This window comes from Stegodyphus dumicola, chromosome 4, assembly GCF_044657685.1.
Source record: "Stegodyphus dumicola isolate Sdum_Otavi_A_Nest chromosome 4, ASM4465768v1".
Classification (NCBI taxonomy): domain Eukaryota; kingdom Metazoa; phylum Arthropoda; class Arachnida; order Araneae; family Eresidae; genus Stegodyphus; species Stegodyphus dumicola.
In genome coordinates this window covers 76,954,316-76,973,458 of record NC_140771.1, presented here as the reverse complement: position 1 = coordinate 76,973,458, position 19,143 = coordinate 76,954,316, and the positions used below count along the sequence as shown (strand labels likewise).

The window sequence follows — 19,143 nt, the reverse complement described above, 5'->3', positions numbered from 1 at the left end:
GGGGGTGGTGAATTCAAATGTTTCCACTGTAAGCTTTGCCGGCGTGTTTCAGGTTTGTAGTGGTGGCACCATGATTCGTCTCCGGTCACAATTGCAGACAAGAAGTCGTCACCCTCATTGTGATACCGGATGAGATGAGTCAAAGCAGCGCCGAACCTCTCCGTCTTCTGGCGGTCGTTCAAAATCTTGGGCATCCATTGAGCACACAAAAGCCGATAACCGAGATGATCATGAATTATGGTGTGAACCGAACCGTGACTGATGTTCACACGCTCTGCCAGTTCATCGATGCTTATCCTCCGTTCTTGTCTAATCAGCTCATCAACCTGTGCAATTGTGTCGGGGGTGATTGCAAGGTGGCTTTGGCCCGGTCTTGGATCGTCTTTGCAACTTTCACGTCCTTCTCTGAACCGTTTGCTCCAATGCTTCACAGTGACCAATGCGATGCAATGTTCACCGTACACAGCAGTCATACGGCGACTAATTTCATGTTGGAAAACACCTTAAGCTGTCAAAAACCTGACCACACCACGCTGTTCCTCTTTTGGAGCGTCCATTATGTCACGCTACCGTCTTCAACCCAGTGTAAGAGCGCCTTAAAGAACTTTAACCTCACACTTTCGCGCCACTTTCGTAAACGAAGGCTGTCTCTGTGCTACGCGCATGCGCCGCAGATGATGGACCGAACCATTCTTGCTGAGGAGGGGTTGGCTCACTTTCATTTGACTCGCCCTTATATATCCTAGGTTATGACATGAAAAAAGCAAGTTTAATTTCGTCAATCGGCCCAGTATATTTTGAGATATAGAAAAATATGCGCCCCCCCTTTTTTTTTGTGTGTGTGGGTGTGTGCACTTACTTGGCAATTCCTCCCCATATAAATTGAGGCTAATGCATAAAACGTTTCTAAATTTTATGTTGCTACTCCATAAAAAGGAACCTAATTCACAAGTGATATTATTATCGATGATATTTTTCATGTTTTTGAATTTATTATATGATTAAAGCTAACGTATGCAATTTTTTTTTTTTTTTTCAGAAACTGTAAAGTTATTAACTGAGAACTCGCCAGCATATATTCTTGACCTGCCTAACAATCTTGGACAGACTCCCTTAGACGAAGCTTGTAGATATCGTTGCCCTTGTAGATCGATTGCCCTTGCAAGCTTGTAGATATCAGTTCCACTTGCAAAATGGCAGTAGTGTGGTTGTTCATGAAGACCTGCGATATGATCCTTTCCTAAATGCTGCATTTAACGTTGCAGAATACGCAACGCCAATTGCGTCTCTTGTTTTAGACGCCGGTGCAAACGTAAGTAACAGAATCAAACCAGTGTTTTAAATGAAAAATATTTAGTATTAATTTTTAAGCAAAATATATAAATTTTTCGCAGATCAATACACAATTCAAAATTTACATTTTGACATGCAAATTTAATGATAATCAGAGCATTTTTAGCCAGTTTTTTTCTTAATAATGAATTAATTTTTTTTTCTAAATAAACATATAATCTTATTTTTCTGGCACGAATTCCAGCAGTTCACTAATTTTTATATTTAAAAGAAACTGTAGAAATTAATGTAATTAGTTAGGAGTAAAGCTGTCATTGTAAAGCTTTTAAAATGTCTGCTAAATTTTGTTTCGGGTTAGGATAATTGGCACGATATGTTATTTTCACGATAATTCTTGTATTGATATTGAGTAAAAGTTGTTATATTACATTAAATTTAAGTCATGACCTCATGCGTATTAACCTGAAGTGTCAATATTTTTTGTTTCGTAGTTTAACAACAACAACAACAAAAAAAAAAAAAAAAATTATGAATTGTATGTTGCTTGGAAAGAGAGAATTGTTTTCATTTATACTGAAATATATTTATATATTTTCTTTTCAAATGTACGTAAAACGGGTGGGCTCCAACTGACCGAATGAAAATTTTCTCCCCGTCCTGCTATAGTCCAACTGCGCGAATCAAAATTTCTTTCCACCATTGCCTACAGGGTTACAATTTAACTTTTCAAAATCAATTGTAGCTACGAGGAAAATAAAAATAAAGAAATAGATTTACATATCAATAATCAGAAGAACAAGTAAAGAATATCTAACAAGCAGGCTAATTACTTGAATGAAAGTAATAAATGGGAGAGCTAACGAAGAAAATAAAAGTTTTGGTAAACATACATATTAGCATTACAAACATCTTTCATTAATTACAATATTAGAGCAAAGAGTATTATAATAATATCATAAATTAAATAATTATACAGCATACCAATTATATTTTTTTATAAATTGCATCAATAATAGTCAAGATGTCTGAACTAGACTGAAAAATTTAATATGGCGTGCAAAAGATTATTCCGAATCAAAGTGTGTTAGAAATATTTTTTGTTAATTAAAGTTATCGTGTAAATATTTTCAGAAATTATTAGTTAAATTTAAAAAAAGCTTAGCATGAAATCCATTGTAACAATATTACTATGCGTTTGGAACACTGACGTATAAATTGCAAATAAGTTTAAATTGTTATGCCAAGACGTTTTTACTAAAATTTATCTAGAACAAAAGAATTAGATAAACAGTACTCCAAATTAATATAATCAATCAGTATTCTCAATAAATAAAAGCTAATAACTAAAAACTAAAATTTGGTATGCAAAAGTTTGTGTAATATGCTTGGAAATATCTGAACATATAATTAATTAGAAACGTACAATTAAATTAATAACAAGCTAATTAACAGTAACATTAAGCTTAATTTCATTCAATCTGAAACAAGCAATCGATCAGGAGCTCCGCATAACTCAAGCTTTATTGCTATTTTACGTAGATTTGCGTACAAAATAAATATTTGCACTCGTGAAACAAGTGAATAATTGTACACTCATAGTCAACAGGAATTAAAATACAGTGGTTAAAAATATAACTACTTGTTAGAAGGTATGCAAAGTTATCATAACTACAGGAATTGAATGATTTTAGAAAACTCATAAAGTTAAGCGCTACAGTGTGAAAAGAAAATTCTGGAATAAACACGTTAAAAAAATTAGATGGAGAAATAATCCTTAAGTTACTGATATCCATATAAACTCTATGCCTTTGGAAAAAGTTACGTATAATATGGGGCAAGGTATCAATCATCGAATCCTAGTTGATTTCTTTCCTTATTAAAGGGATTTGTAAAAAGATATGCTAAGGTGAAGATGAAAATTTTTGCAATATTTTTAAAAAATAAATTTTAAAATATTTTCGCTTCATGAACTGAAATTTTTATAAGACATTTTTACACAGTAAATAAGTATAAAAAAAGAAAGGTGCTAGGAAATTCCTGGGATTAGAAACTCGGGTCGAACTACCAAAGTTTAGTGACTTTTCAGCTTGATCATAAGATTGAAATTAGGCTAAACAATATATTAAAGAAAATAGAAGATACAGTACACGTAAGAACAAAAGGGGGCTCAATTAGAGATTTACGTGTTTGGTGAATGAGTTAAACTTATGTGCATGCCATTATGAAATATTAAAATGTAGCATGAAAACATCAGCGAAGTAGGCAATGACAACCCATATCATTGTAATCTAAATGTACGCACTCCACAGTTTTGTATATGCAGCTTACGTCTTAGTAGGAAAAAGAAGTACTGTGAAGAGAGAGACTTTGCAGCAAGCAAGCGAGTTGTTTGAGTTTTGGACTACGATTGGGCAAACGTTTGCAGAAATGCTGAGAAACTGCAGGAAAAGACTCATTGTAGACTTCAATGATTCACTGTAGATATACTGAAGGGGGTTGTTTAGGATTACAATGAGGACTTTAAAGGACTATTCCAATTTGTTACATTTAAGTTTAATTTGTTAATAACGTTTCGTCATGTTTTATGTCTTACACACACAAGTATATACATACATATGTATGTATAGTATCATAGAAATTCTTACAACAAAGATATCCCAATTCATTTCCACACAAAATGCTGCTGAAATATTAATTAATAATGAAAAAAGTAATAAATCTAGTAATAAATTCACAACTAATTTAACTAAACTAAATTTATTACGTTTTTGCCTATAATATATATATATATATAAATTATAGACAAAAAGTAATAAATTTTGTCAATAATTTATATATACGTAATTTCTTATAAAAAATCATGTTCATAATGATTAGTACGGGAAATGTTGCCTCAGTAGTTTACTTAATTCAATAATGGATTAAGTGATTTTAAACTTTTGACATTCTTTCATTTACTTTTGCATCTTTAAACATTCATTCAGGTGAAGGGATTAGTTTTCTGTATGAGTGTTTAATAGTGATTTTATGGTTCATTAACTATTTGGGATAGTTTTTTTTAACTCTTGTTATTCAAATATTTTGAATTATGTGATATCTTATATCCTCTTTCTTTCGCAGATCAACCATACCCAGATTTTTGGGAAAACTGCACTGATAGCTGCTATAGAAATGTCTGCCTCCGAAGAAAATTCAAATATAGGACAAAATTGTTCATACAGAGATTTATGTGTGCTGTTGATAGAACGTGGATGTGATGTTAATGCTGCTGTTTCCGACGGTCGAACAGCTCTCCAGAAATTACTGATTTCTGGGAATGACATAGACAAACATGATGTAGAGGGTTTTACTCCAATGTTCTATGCGTGTATATATGGTAGACCGAGATTGGTTGATTTACTCATAATTTGCGGTGCTAATTTAAGGGCCCAAAATTGGGAAACAGTCATCGAGCTTTTGAGAAGTTCGCAGCTACTCAATGAGCAAAATCTTGAGTTGTTTAATTACGTTATTTATGCATCGAAGCAGTGTCTTACGATGGAAAACCTGTGCAATATAAAAATTAGAATACACGTAAGACATGTGGAGAAAGATACTATTCAACTCAGATTACCCTCGTTACTGCTTAAACGAGTACAACTTAAAGACTGATGGAAAAATGTATTGTGATTTTTTGGATTATGCATAAAGTCTTAGAAAAGAGGACTCGTTACCTCAATTCTAATTATGTGTAAATTTTATGTATAAGATGAAATATTTAATAAAAGGGATGATATATCTTAAATGTTCATTTTCGTTTTTCGGATAAACGAGGAGTTTTTTAAATTTATTGGTTGTCATTGAAATAATATTTATTGCTCTTTTCCGTAAGGGTTTTTCTACTAAGCCAACACAAACAAGCAATAATAACGAAGTGTGTGTAGCGGACGCAGAGACAGTTTTTAACAGTTTTTGACACGATATTTGCACATATTTTCATTTGCAAGACAAACTAGAAAAGTCAAAACTTTAACGTTTGCACTGACTTACGTCAGTTTAATTGAAATTTGTATGATATTTTTAACATAACTTATGATTTCTGAGTGAAAAGTCAGAAAATGTTTTCGATTATTTGAGACATTTATTGGAAGTATAAAAAAAAAATTATTCATTGTCATTCATTTACTTTATTGGAAGTAAAAAAAAATTTATTCATTTTTGAAAAATGATTTTTCAATCGAAAATTTTCATTGAAAATGAGTTATTAAGATTAAGAAGATAAAATTTTAAAAGATTTATTACATAAGCTTTTATTCAAAAGTTATAAAATTCTTAATAAGCCAAAGGCCAAAAATAATTTATGGCATATTTTAATGGGAACAAGAGATTAATTAAACTTCTTATTATATTTATGTGCAATTTATACCAAGGATTATAAAAGTGCAGACACTTAAATAACGAAATCAAACAGTCGATTTTCAATGTCAAAAATATATATAGGGCGCGATTTTTTTTATTATTCATGATATAAATTTGTAAAGAATATTATTTAATCTCTTATTCCTATTAATCTATATAATAAATTACGGCACTCTTCTGTTATCGGGATCGGATTAAAAAATGTAAATTTGTAATAAATTTGTAAAGAATATTATTTAATCTCTTATTCCTATTAATCTATATAATAAATTACGGTACTCTTCTGTTATCGGGATCGGATTAAAAAATGTATGTATGTATGCATGTAAATACGGATGTATGTGTTCATGTATGCGCATATATATACATATGAACATATACATGTGTTTACACACATATAAATACACAGACACATGCACTTGATGTGCATACCTGCATTCCTGAATCCCTACCGATAGCAAAACAATAGCTAAATTACTTTTCTTTTTTAATTTATTAATCATTTGAGTTATAAATAAAAACTTATTCTATAAAAATCTCCTTTTTGTATTTTTCTTTTTTTTCTTTTTTTTCTTTTTTTCTTTTTTTTTTATTTCTTAAACAACGTCTAAAACACAAATTCTTATTTCCTCTTCCATTAACTTTCTAACTGGTAACAAATTTCTTATTACTTTATGACCAGTGTAAGGTCGCCGTTATCGTAAAACATCAAGAAGAGTTCTTGATCGTAAAACTTCCCGCGCTATTGAGGGTCATTCATTAATTATTGTCATCAGGGTTGGAGGGACGCTTGTTCCCTTAGGCACTTGGGAGTGAGACAAAGTGAGACAAAAATTCGGGCTATCCGTTTTTGACTTTTTAAGTCTAACAAAGCGCTTCCACATGTATAAAAAATATTACTATTAATAGAAGAAATTAAAACACCGTTCTAAAATTTAATGCATAGAAAAATAAATAGATAAATTTTTTTAGGAAAAATCAAAAATATTAACTTAAACAAAAATTTACGAAATATTTTTTAGGTAGTTAATGGTGAAACAAAATGCTCTCAGTATTCGATTCGGCGGGGTATTGACTGGACGTACGTCAAAGAATTAGAGATGGATAAATCCTCTCCTTTAAGGTATCAGAAGGGATCCGTTCGCTCACTGAAGTGAATCAGTTCTTTTTAACGATTTATCGCTCACTAACAATGACTTTCATGAATGCGCTCGGAATTAGCGGAATCAACTCAACCAAACCGCTCACTTTCGGGGCTGATTTCTTTCAACTGTACTCTTAAGGTTTCCTATAAAAACCTTTCTACATAGCACAACAATAAAAATCTGCAATAAAAAAGTGGTAAAAGTTAAAAAATAATGAAAACTAAACTCACTTTTGTTAGAGATTACATTATTTTATTACTGTAATTAATATTTTGTTGCTACTACAAATTACAGTCGGAAAATAAATTTTTAGATAGGAGGCAGATACCAGAGAACAGAAACTTGTCTTCTGACAGTACCGGCGATTTCCTCTTTCCTTTTATCTGATTTGACAAAAAGAAACCAAATATTGCTAAGGTTCTTCTATTCAGTGGGGTTCCCCATTTTGTTTTGCAACCTTGATAAAATACATTAGATGGAAGAACTTATGTTTATAAATACTATATAAAAATTTTTAAGAAGATTGAAGAGAAATTCACAGCTCTTGTTCGAAAGACGTTAGTAAAATAAGTAAATAAATAAAAGCATAATTTATTATTTTACATAAATATTACAGTAATATTGCATAAGAAAGGTAATACCTAATATAGATAGCTATTCTACGAAACGGTATTTAAAGAATCGAAATGAAACTCAACGTAACAGCTCCGAGGAAGCGAAAAGAACAAATAGTCAACATTCCGTAGGACCCAGATTTGCGGCCATGCAGGAGCGATGAAAGAGGAAATACTCACGACTGCGACGGACCCAGATCTGCGATTAGCGTCGAGCGCTGACAGCTGGAAGTCCGAGGAACTAGTTCATATAATCTACATAATTTAACCAGCTGTTCTCAACCTTCTGACTATCTCGTACCAGATAAACAAACATTTAACATTTTTAGTACCTGTACTACATTTTACAATGAGTATTTTTCAGTTTCTCACTTGAAACATTAAAAAAATATATTTTGCCATTTGCACAACCTATTGGCTATTTGTATTAAATATGACGTAAAAAAACACTAGATTAAAAATTGGTTACCATTTTAATTATCCAAATTTAAGTTATAATACTTGAATTCCAAAACATTCTATAAAATTTATTTCTGTGATTTTCCCCGGGAAATTCATTTAAGGATCTCTCACTTTCGTCATGACTTCCGGGGACTCTCTAAGAAGCTGGAAAGAAGTATTTTATAATAGTACTGCTAGTAGATTGTCCTGTATCCATCACCTGTGAATCATCACTTTTCCTCTTAGTCCATCCTGGCCATTCCTCCATTTTGAAAATCTAATTTTGTTTTAATATGTTTTCACAAATATTTAAATGCACAATATATTCAGAAATAAACGACGATATTCTCAAATCACGTATAGAAAAGTAAGGAACACAAAGCAACAAGAAGACAAAATAACTGCTGTTAGAGACTGCAAATCGAAGTGTAAAATTATTCTGATTGAAAATAGAGCAATATGATGCCGGAATTGGTGGCGACATAAAATGTAGACATGAGAATAAATCACCCCTTTTATATAAATTAATGAGATAATATTATCTTTTCACAGGAACTTTTTTTTTTATTTCTCATTAAATACAACATCCATTTCTATTATTCATTTCAAAACATAATTTAGGATAAATGTTGTTAAGGCTATGGCTAAAAGAATGCTTTTGAGAATAGATGCGACAACTGGCTTTGAACATCGCTCAGATCGCATAAATGTACGAGTGTTAGACATAAACCTAAACAGGTTGTTGGGATATTTAATTTTTGAATTTAATAGTTAAAAATACTTTGCTTCTTTACGTACCATCTATTTTTCTCTTGCGTACCATCGCCTGAGAATCGCTGCTTTAAACAGATCCTCGCCATGCCAGATGGGAAAAATAAGCTACAAAAATCTGAAAACAAGGGTAGACAAGTTTCGCTGAGATGAAACGGTTTATTTAATGTCTTGTTTTTTAAATACTAGATGGAACAGAAGCAAACCCAATGCACACATATATATACATGCATAACACACATAAAAACCAGGTCAGAGACGTTTCCAGTAAATAATAAAGGAAAGAATGCTAATGTTTACATTAAGAGGAAGGCTCCGCAGCAACAGCTCTCAGTTAACCGTCAAAGAACTGCCGTTCCGTTTTTGTCTGAGAGCTAATCGTTCATTCATTAAAGTGAGTAGTTTCCGGAGCGGATCATCAATCTCTAAAAGGGATCCGTCATAAGAATAGTGATAAATGAAGATTCTGATAAAAAAATTTAAAAAACCACAGCGTAAGTTGCTTGTTATTATTTATTCCTTTCAAAACCAGCCCCCTGGTTTCCCTATTATAGATTTACAACAGCAAATCATTTCACAAATGAAAATCTATTGAATTTGAAAACAATAAAAAGACTATCTGACTGACTATTCAATAAAATAGCCCACCGAAGAATAAATGGTGGAGATACTGAAGCAAACAAGATTCAGTGCAATTAGCATAAAATTTAAAGAATAATTACAAAGATTTAAAAAAAAAAAACTTATACCAGCTTTTGATCGCGTTAGAATCTTTAACCTACTATCAGACTCTTTTATTATAAAATATTTCCCGCAGAAAATAAAATTTGACAGCTGTTTTTTTAGAATTAAATCTGTACAAACCGGAAGAGCAAAATCCAAGTTTCACGGAAAGCAGCCCTCAAACACGGGCTCAGTGTCCAGTGTTTTGCATTGTTCACGAAAAGAAAACATCTGCAACATTTTTTTCTTTTCTTCCAATGGCAGACTGTGAACAGTTACAGTGTAACACAGTCCATTAATCTATACAAGGCCAGATGTGGTGGTCTCTTTATTATGGAGGCACCTAATAGGTGGGCCACCGTCGCCTCTTATGAAGGGACGGACGGTAATAACCATGCCTTGTCCGGGATTCGAATCCAGGCTCTTCGGTATCGCAGTCAGGCTTCCCTAACCACTATACCGTCTGGACATCTGCAACAATAAAGAAGAAAAATTTCATTTGTGCACACAGGCGTGTACAAACAACCGGACACACACATGCATGCAGTTTAGTTTTAGGTGTATTTCTTCAAACCACTGAGCTGAACTCATAAAATCTACCATTGAAGAAAATGTCTGTTCGCATCATAGCCAGAGATAGACAGATAGCATAGGCAATATAGGGAATATTTTTGAAAGATTTAGGAATGCTATTGCATAAGTTATAATTAATTATCTTGCAAAAAGAGAATAAATAAAGAAATTTGAAAGGCCTTCAGATTTTACATTACACCCAAAAGGGCATTTTTTAACGTTTTCCGTGTTACCGTTATTTATAAAATATCATGTTTTCCGTACTTAAACCATAAAAGTTTTGCCATGTGGTAATTCTTGTTCTTGATTAATCAACGAATATTTTAATTATTATTATGTGAATTTTTATCGATTTCAGTACATCTCTTATGCACGAGTAATAATATTTCCGTCACGTAGGAGTATATTTCCAAAGACACAAAATCGCATTAATGAAAGCATTATTTGAATTCACTAGGGTTTTTGATGACTGCTAGAGCGTGGTCTTCATCGAAATATGGGCATTCAATAATAACGTGTCCTAAAGTATAGCATGCGGACCACGTGGTTTTTTCAGTAGCACCATATTGTAATTTTTTTTCCTAAGTAATTTAAATGTTACTGACAATATCGCGAAAATATAAATGGTGGAAATCTGTCATATACTGGGTAGTTGCAATTGGTAATTTTTTACCACAGAATTTTAATTTCCACTTGCTTCGAAAATTCGGGGCATGATTAAAGGATATATTTTGTGAAATGAGACCGTTTTGTAGTTTTGTTTGCTGTCTGAATTTGTAATATTATTTTAATATCGTAAGCGTAAGAACATCTAAAATGTTCTTAAAATGCTTTTCTTCTTCAAAGTTCTGAAGTTTCTGTTAATAAATAAGTTATATTATTTTCCGATATTTTAGTATCTTAAAGCTAAACGTTCTTCATATGCTTTCGCGTTCGAGGAAATTTTGGAATAATTGCCACTGTAAAAAATTCTCCATGAGGTATAGAACGGTAAATTTTTAACGTGACACAATTTAATCTAAAATATATGGTATAGTTTCCAACCCCTCTAGTAAATTCGGATATTAATTCAATGGTATTTATCATCACGTTGAAACATGGGCAATTATTTTATACGGAAAAAAATGTTATTCAGGATACGGATCTGCATATTTTTTTCTTTATTGCTTGCTTGCAACGAGCGTCTTCGTTGTGTGGGAGTTTTCTTTATTTTTCGAAGCTTACTTGTAGGATGGAAAGAAAATGTAAAATTGGGCTTAAGTGGAAAATGAGTTTACCTTGTAGTATATGCACAAAGAATATATCTGCTCTGATATACGTTAGGATAATGCATGTGGCCTAAAATTAATTACTCTTACAAGTGTTATGTTTCAATGCATAGCCTATTTCTCTCTTATTGATGCTCATACCAAATCGTACCGACGCCTTTCACAATCCGAGATACATACATACATTTATGCAGATTCTTTATTGTTTAACTTCTTTAATGCACTTGTGAAGTATTGCAAAATAATCCAGTATGGTATAATACTCGATCATACAATTCGAAGAGGCAGAGACACATGAAAGGTCGAAAACAAATGAATAGATGCTAAAAACAATTACGAGATAAATAATTTTATAATTACCAAACTGTTTAGAGTCATGATTAAATATGTAAATAAATTATTAAATAACAGATACGCAATAGAGTGAGTTATAGCAAGGGTTAAGTTGAATGGAATAAAATACATTAGAAATGAATAAAAAAATATTGCAAATTGTAAAAAATAGCAAGTGGTAGAAAGATGAAAATAGTAGTAAAAAATTATATTAGGTTGTAGAAGGATGAAAGAAATGAAAATACATTAAACCCTGTTCTGTTTTTCGCCACACTGCTTGTTCTTACATCACTTTTAACGATTAATATAGCTTAAGTTTTCGGATAACTACAGCTTCTCGTTTGATACGTTTTTTACTGAGTGCTAAGTTACGTAAAAGTAGTCCCGGTAGATTAAAAAAAAATTAAGCTGTAAGATAATATCTCTCTCCTTCCAGAATGCCTTCGTGGTGTAACAGTAACAGCACATTTAGTGCGTATTCGAGAAATCCAGGTTCGAAGCCCGGTGAGGCAATTGTTCATTTTTCATGTTGTCATGCTTCAAAATAATCTAATGACTTAAATATAGAATATCTCTGCCATTTAAAAGCTACAATTTTTTACACTGCCGCCCGAGCTAAAATATGATTGAAAATAATTCTTTATATACTGAACATGTATTCGAGCAATCTACTGTTCGGTGTTCCGGGCAGGGAATTGCATATGTTATATGTTTCATTTCTCGTCCTCAAAAAAAAAAAAAAAAAAAAAAAAATATATATATATATAATAATAATAATAATAATAATAATAATAATCCGACACTTCAAGAGAACTTTAGTAATTCTTTAACTCCAGAAAATTTGCATCCGCTGTCAAATATGCTTGAATTCTAAGCATGAATTGTGCTTTATAATAGTAGAATTGCATTAATTTTGAGATACGAAGCCCGAGAACTGCATTTTACATTAGAGTGTATCATCAGAAAAAGAATAGAATACTTTTATCTTCTATTGTCATACGTGTTTATCACAATTTAGTGGAATTTGGGTTGAAAACGCAGATTATTATGTCATAATCCAATAATTAAATTCCTTTGTTCAGATCAACCGAAACCCTACCGATGATTCTTTGCCAGCATTTGGGAAAACGTAGGATGTCTGGTGAGTTGTTTATCATGTGCGATAGGACGTGTAGATTTAAACGTGTTGACCTCGTTTTTGTCTAAAACATTAATTCGGACGAATTCATCGAATAATGTAGTTTGAAATTAAATTGGGCAGTATTTTCTGTCAGAGTGAGATGTCGAAACCTGCTTCCGAATTTATAAGCAATGGTGTTTCATCCAGGAACTCTTAATTTAATTTGTGTCAATCCTATCCTCATAAGTAATCCCATTCTTGACCCGTGCACTTCAAATTAGATACTAACAACACGTACGCACTAAGCACACGAAATGAATCTGCTTACATACATATTGATTGCTTTCCGAATTTTGAATGTGTAGTTCACGCGAGTTTACAGCGATTTAAAATTTAGTTGGAATTTATATTTTTCGCAGTTTTAAATTAAAATGAAATCATTGGCTTACTTAAAAGCAGTATTTCAGCCGCAGTAATCATGATAAATGTCTTGTGCATTGACTTCGCCATACTTGAGGCTATATGCATCGGATAGATAACCCTTTTCGTTATTCCGAGATTCCATCAGACCTAAAGCCATAAAGCCATTTTTGATTTCTTACAAAATGACCAGCTTCCGGACAACGGTCAGGAATCAAGCGAAAATGAAGAATTCTTCGGCGATGAGGTTCAGCGTATAAAGGCAGTGTCGACAGAAGAACTGGAAAAGACTTCAAGTCGTTAGAGAGCTTGCTGGGTGCAGCTTCAGATTAGTGAAAATCATCGCAAACCTGACATACGCGAGACAGCTCAGATACAGGGATAAATAGTTTCATTCAGTTGCGAGACGATTTTCTGGAGGTCGCATATCCCAAATTAATTTTAATCATACATATTTGTTTTCTAATAATGCAAATATTTAAAATAATTTGTGTATATATATAGTTTCAGTCAGTTTTCCTTTTAAATTCTATATTTAATGTATCCTTTATGTAATATGGCTTCTTGTGCTGTAGCAACGCGCCGTAACACTTACATAAATACGAAAGGAAGAGGTACTGTATTTCATGTTTTCCCAAAGGACATTTTGCTTTTGACGAAAGAATGGATACGTAAATGTCGAAGATAAGATTCTATTAATGTGAAAAACGCAAAAATTTACAGCGAACATTTTCTGTGCAGTGATTATGAAGATGACTTGAGAAATCGCTTGCTTGGATTGCCGAAAAAGAAGCTGTTGAAATGCAATACAGTGCCAAAAGTAAATTTATTGTGTGCAGTAAACGAAATAACACCAAGAAATCGAAGACATTTGAAAAGAAAACTAATGCAGAGTGCTTTTGAAAGACTACACGAATTAAGCCCAAAGAAAATTTATTTTAAGGCCGAGAACGAAATTGAAGCTGACAATAATAAATCAAATGTGAATGATTTTGAAATAAAATTCAGAAATGATAATGAAAATATCCCTGAATGCTCTAAGTGTAAAGATAAACAAGAATGTATTGATAATTTGAAGAACAAAATAATATCCTTAGAAAATTGTAATAAAATATTGAAAAATAGAGAAAAGAAAAATTTTAGAATGTTTGCTCAGCGACAAAGAAGGTGGACGACATCTAGAAAGAAATTTGTATCGGAAATTCAGAAATTAAAATCCCAAACAGCAAAATTTAGGAAAAAACAGCACAGATCGGAGAACTTGGAAAAACGTCTAAAGCATATTTTTACAAAGACGCAGATTAACGCATTGCTAGAAAAGAAAGAAAAAATAAGGTGCACTAGTGAAGATTGCATTGTCATAAGAGCTCTGCCATTTAAAAGCTACGATTTTTGGAAAGAAAAAATGGGAATTTTTTTGCCTAGCACTAGCACATTAAAGAGATGGTGCGCTAAATTTTCATGTAGTCCAGGAATTCATGGTGATGTTCTTGCTGTAAGATGCGAATATTTGAATTCTGTAGAAAAAATATACGTTCTCAGTTTCGACGAAATGCACATAGATTCTAAACACTGCTATGATTCTAAACTGGACAAAATTCTCGGTCCTTTTCAAAAAGTGCAGTTTATTTTAATCAGAGGTCTCATTTCGCAGTGGAAACAACCAATATTTTTTTTTATTTTAACACTTCAATGAAGAAAGAACTTCTTTTTTCACTCATAAGACATATTCAATCATCTGGAGTAGAAGTGAAAGCAATAGTGTTTGATTTAGGAGGATCCAGTACTTTGTGGAAAGAGTTACAAATTTCGATTAATAGTTCTCAGTTTCCAAATCCAGTATTGCAAACGAAAAAAATATGGGTTTTTGCAAATTTAGCGCACTGCCTCAAATTACTGAGAAACCACTTTTTAGATAAAGGATTTGTTTTAGAAAATGGAACTTTTTTTAAATGTTGATATTATTAAAGAGGTTTTAAATAAAGATTCAGGAGAAATTAAATTGTGTCACAAACTAAAACCAAATTATTTAATGGTCAAGGGAAACGAGAGACAAAAAGTCGCTCCAGAGAAAACATTATTTTCAAGAACAATACCGCAAAAAGTATACTCCACCTCACAGGAAATCAAAAAGCATCCGACTTCTTTGAGTTAATCGAAAATTTTTTCGATATTATGAATAGAACTAAGCCATACCCTCCATCAGATAAAATACTTAAAGCAGCATTTGGATTATATGATCATGAAAAACAAATTCAAGTTTTGGAATTAATGAAGAAAGTCATTGGTGGATTAAGAGTTCAGGGAAAAGCCAACTTACTGCTTTCCAAAAAGGAACAATAATTTCAATAAATTCTCTTTTTGGCCTACACCAGGATTTGAAATCATCGTATGATGCTAAATATATTTTAACCTCTAGATTAACTCAGGATGCACTTGAAAGTCTCTTTAGTCAGATTCGAGGGCTTAGTAGGTTTAATGACCATCCATCACCTAGTGAAGTTATACGCCGCTTAAAGCAATTAATACTCGCTAATAAACTGTCAAATTTATCTTCAAAAGTATGCATGACTAAAGAAAGCAGAAATATTGATTCATATTACAATCAGAAATACTTGAAAGGGCTTTGAAAACTGAGGAGGAAGATGCTTTTCCGTTAAATACTATTGATGATTTGGATTTGGATTTCATAGAGGAACCTTCTCCTATGGTTTGGGAATTAGAACTGAATTCCGACAGACAATTTTCAACCGCCGAGAAAGAAGCATTAACATATGTTGCAGGTTATATTGCCTATCGTGTGCGAGACAAAGACCCATCATTGGGAACAATATCTAAAAATAGTGCTGATGAACCAATATTTAATTAAATTATTGTCCTTAGGAGGTTTGACTACACCTTCACATTCATGGATGAATACAGTTTATGAGTTCGAAAACATATTTTGTGCAGTTCATGGTACAACTTACTATAAAGGGAAGCATGTAATTGGCTCTTTAATTAATAAACTGGAGAAACATTATCCTGAAGTTAACAGAGAAGCAATTCGTTTATTTTGCAGAATGCAAACTTTTATTAAAATACGTTTCTTAAATAGAAATGCATATGTTTTTTCCCAAAGAAAAGCAACCCAAAAGGCAAAACAAATGGACTGCTTCGAATGTGGCAGCCAATAAATATTGTTTCAACAACTGGTAGTTACGTTGCGACTGTGCAAGTAAGCATATATAATATGTTTTGATTTGAAATATTTCTAGATGACATATAGAAGTTAATAGCGTAAAGCATATTTCAAATGAGAACTAATTCTGTTAAGTTATTGTTACAGTTATTTTTATTGTATCCTCTGTTATTATTGATTCGATTTTGCGCTAGCTTAGCATTTTAGATAAAATATATATAAAGTATAACATTAAAGTAATTGGCATAAGAAGACCTGTTCCCTTAACTCCCACTTTTGAAAAATTAAATAATTTTTTTAGGTACTGTGAGTAAAGTTGTTTTGTCTAAATTAAGATAACAATCTTACATGTACTTATTTAAATGAAATATTGATGTAAACCTAAGACCTAAATATATATATATGTTATTATATTGAATCGGGAGAAAAATATACCACTGTAAAATTTACAATTAGGCTGAAACTCAAACTTAGATTAGCAGAAATTTTGCCATATATAACCATAAATGTTTAAAACTATGCCAATTTAAGGTTGTTTTTTGATTAATTTTAAATAGCTGTTATTATCGTCATCTTAGAAGCAGTAGTACAGTTCTCTTAGTTAACATGCAGATAAAGAAATGATTACAAACAGGCATTTAAAGAAAAAAAAATCCCTGCAAATTCTTTTCTAAAAAAAAAAAAAAAGGAACTTTATGCTAAGAGTAACGCATTTTATCTATTATTTTAAAATTGAGTAAGTACTATTAAATTTTTTAATGTTCAGTGTAAAATGCATACTGCAGTAACATTGTCTCTTCCAAATTATAGCTATCTTTCACACACAGCTCATTTTAAACGTTGGTTCTTCAAATTTAAAACGTTAATTTCTATGTTCTCAATTGCATCTCCGCGCTCAGTGGCATCATTGCTACGGTAGGGTACGAACTGCGCCAAATTTGATCGAAGATCCCCGACCCCCCCTCTCATCTAATCCACGAGCTGCGCGACGTTTCCTGTCCCCTATTTCTTTCCCAAGAAGATTACGTGCTACAAAAAGTCATTTATCGCCATTAATGGACATTATATTGAGACTGCAAGCCTTTATTTTCGTTTATCAATATTGTAAAAAATGTGCACGCAAAACAAATATTAATTTAAAGTCTGGCGTGTACTAAAGTAAAAATAAATTTCTTTTATACTCATTTCAAAGTTTTATGATGCTTAAAGGAATGATGAGCCAGATCTTTTTTTATTCTCTGTAAGAATTAAAAACTTTCCAAGCTATAGATTTTCGTCGCTATATATATAAGTTTTGAATAGCAAAATTGATAGATTAATGACAAACACAAAACTGATACATAATCTACCTATCAAATATCTGATTGGTAAATAAAAAAGTTTCTTGTCTAGATAAATATTAACAAATCTTCTTAGATAGCAGAATGGTTTTAACTTTCTAATTTACCATTTTAGGTAAACAGTTCTAATTTAATTAAAAAAATTCTCTTTATTAAATCTAAAAATTGGACTTCTTAAGTCGTTCTCAACTCACACTAATATTATTGCAATATATTCCGGTATTAAGCTTTCCGTTTTTAGTCATGGAAGTTATTTTAAGGTTATTTAACTTTGTTACAAATTCCATATTTTAATACTAGAAACGTTTAAATATTTATTCCGTTTTCTACTTGATGTACTTTGGCATACATTTAATTTCTAATACACATTTAATTAATAATTATGAGCGTCAGCAGAATTTTCATAATTAAAAAAAAAAAATCTCAAACTCCCTTATATTCATAACTTGGGATTTTCAGTTCCCTTTTAATCCATACAGGTAAGTTTAACTCATTCATTAAACATGTAAATCTCTAATTCAGCCCACTTCTGTTCTTACGCGTGCTGTGTCTTCTATTTTCTTTAATATATTGTTCCGCCTAATTCCAAAAGGTCTTATGATGAAGCGGAAAAGTCACTAAACATTGGTAGTTTGACCCCAGTTTCTAGTCCCAGTGATCCCCCGGCTATTTCTCTTTTTGTACTTATTTACTGTGTAAAAATGTAGCATAAACATTTCAGTTCATGAAGTAAAAATACTTTTTTAATTTATTCTTTAAAAATATTGCAAAAATTTTCACCTTTACCTTAGCATATCTCTTTACAAACCCCTCTAATAAGAAAAAATAAGGAAAGAAATTAACTCGGTTTCGGTGATTGATACCTCGGTGCAAATTATATGTAACATTTTTCCAAAAGCTTAGAGTTTATATGGATATCAATAAATTAAAGATTATTTCTCCATCTAATTTTCTTAACATGTTTGTGATGGTTGATATTGAAAGGTTCTGTAGTTTGCTGTCATCCGTAGTGTTAATCCAATAATGGGACTTCTTTCTTCTCACACATTATTTTATTTATATATATATATATAAGAAGTATTAAGTAGATTACAAAATATTTACATGAGATTAACATTAATTAAAGTCAATTGGAGAGAAAGCGCCTGCATATTATCGTGTAGTCCTATTAAGACATACGATGAGTACACGCCTGCGATAATCGTGTAGTCACCTCCGACGCTGTCCAAACCCTAACTGACTCTGCCCTGCGGCAATCAATCGCCAGAGGGAGTTGTACAACTTTTTCCCTCGAATACCAGGGGGAGGGAGGTATCAGACATTACAATGTTTATTGCAGAATTTTCTTTTCACACTGTAGCGCTTAACTTTATGAGTTTTCTATAATCATTCAATTTCTCTAGCCACGGCAACTTTGCATACCTTCTGACATGTAGTTATATTTTTAACCACTGCATTTTAATTCCTGTTGACTATCAGTACATTATTCATTTGTTTCACATCTTTTATTTTATACGCAAATC

The 19,143-nt window shown here is 31.9% G+C and overlaps 1 protein-coding gene across 1 annotated transcript; it reads left to right on the top strand.

The window, feature by feature from the left end:
* The first annotated feature begins 224 nt into the window (after positions 1–224).
* LOC146997584 (uncharacterized) lies at positions 225–5,206 on the top strand. The gene is made up of 3 exons (XM_085814351.1): positions 225–458; positions 1,118–1,312; positions 4,414–5,206. Exons 1-3 carry the CDS (start codon positions 225–227, stop codon positions 4,942–4,944), a joined length of 960 nt encoding a protein of 319 aa, XP_085670477.1. The 3' UTR covers positions 4,945–5,206.
* Positions 5,207–19,143: the final 13,937 nt, after the last annotated feature.

Bases quoted from the DNA above. Each gene is read 5' to 3' on its own strand.
- LOC146997584 (XM_085814351.1), top strand. From the start codon at position 225: ATGATCATGAATTATGGTGTGAACCGAACCGTGACTGATGTTCACACG. The intron at 459-1,117 runs GTACACAGCAGT...AGACTCCCTTAG, and splicing joins AATGCGATGCAATGTTCACC to ACGAAGCTTGTAGATATCGT. The intron at 1,313-4,413 runs GTAAGTAACAGA...TTTCTTTCGCAG, and splicing joins TTTTAGACGCCGGTGCAAAC to ATCAACCATACCCAGATTTT.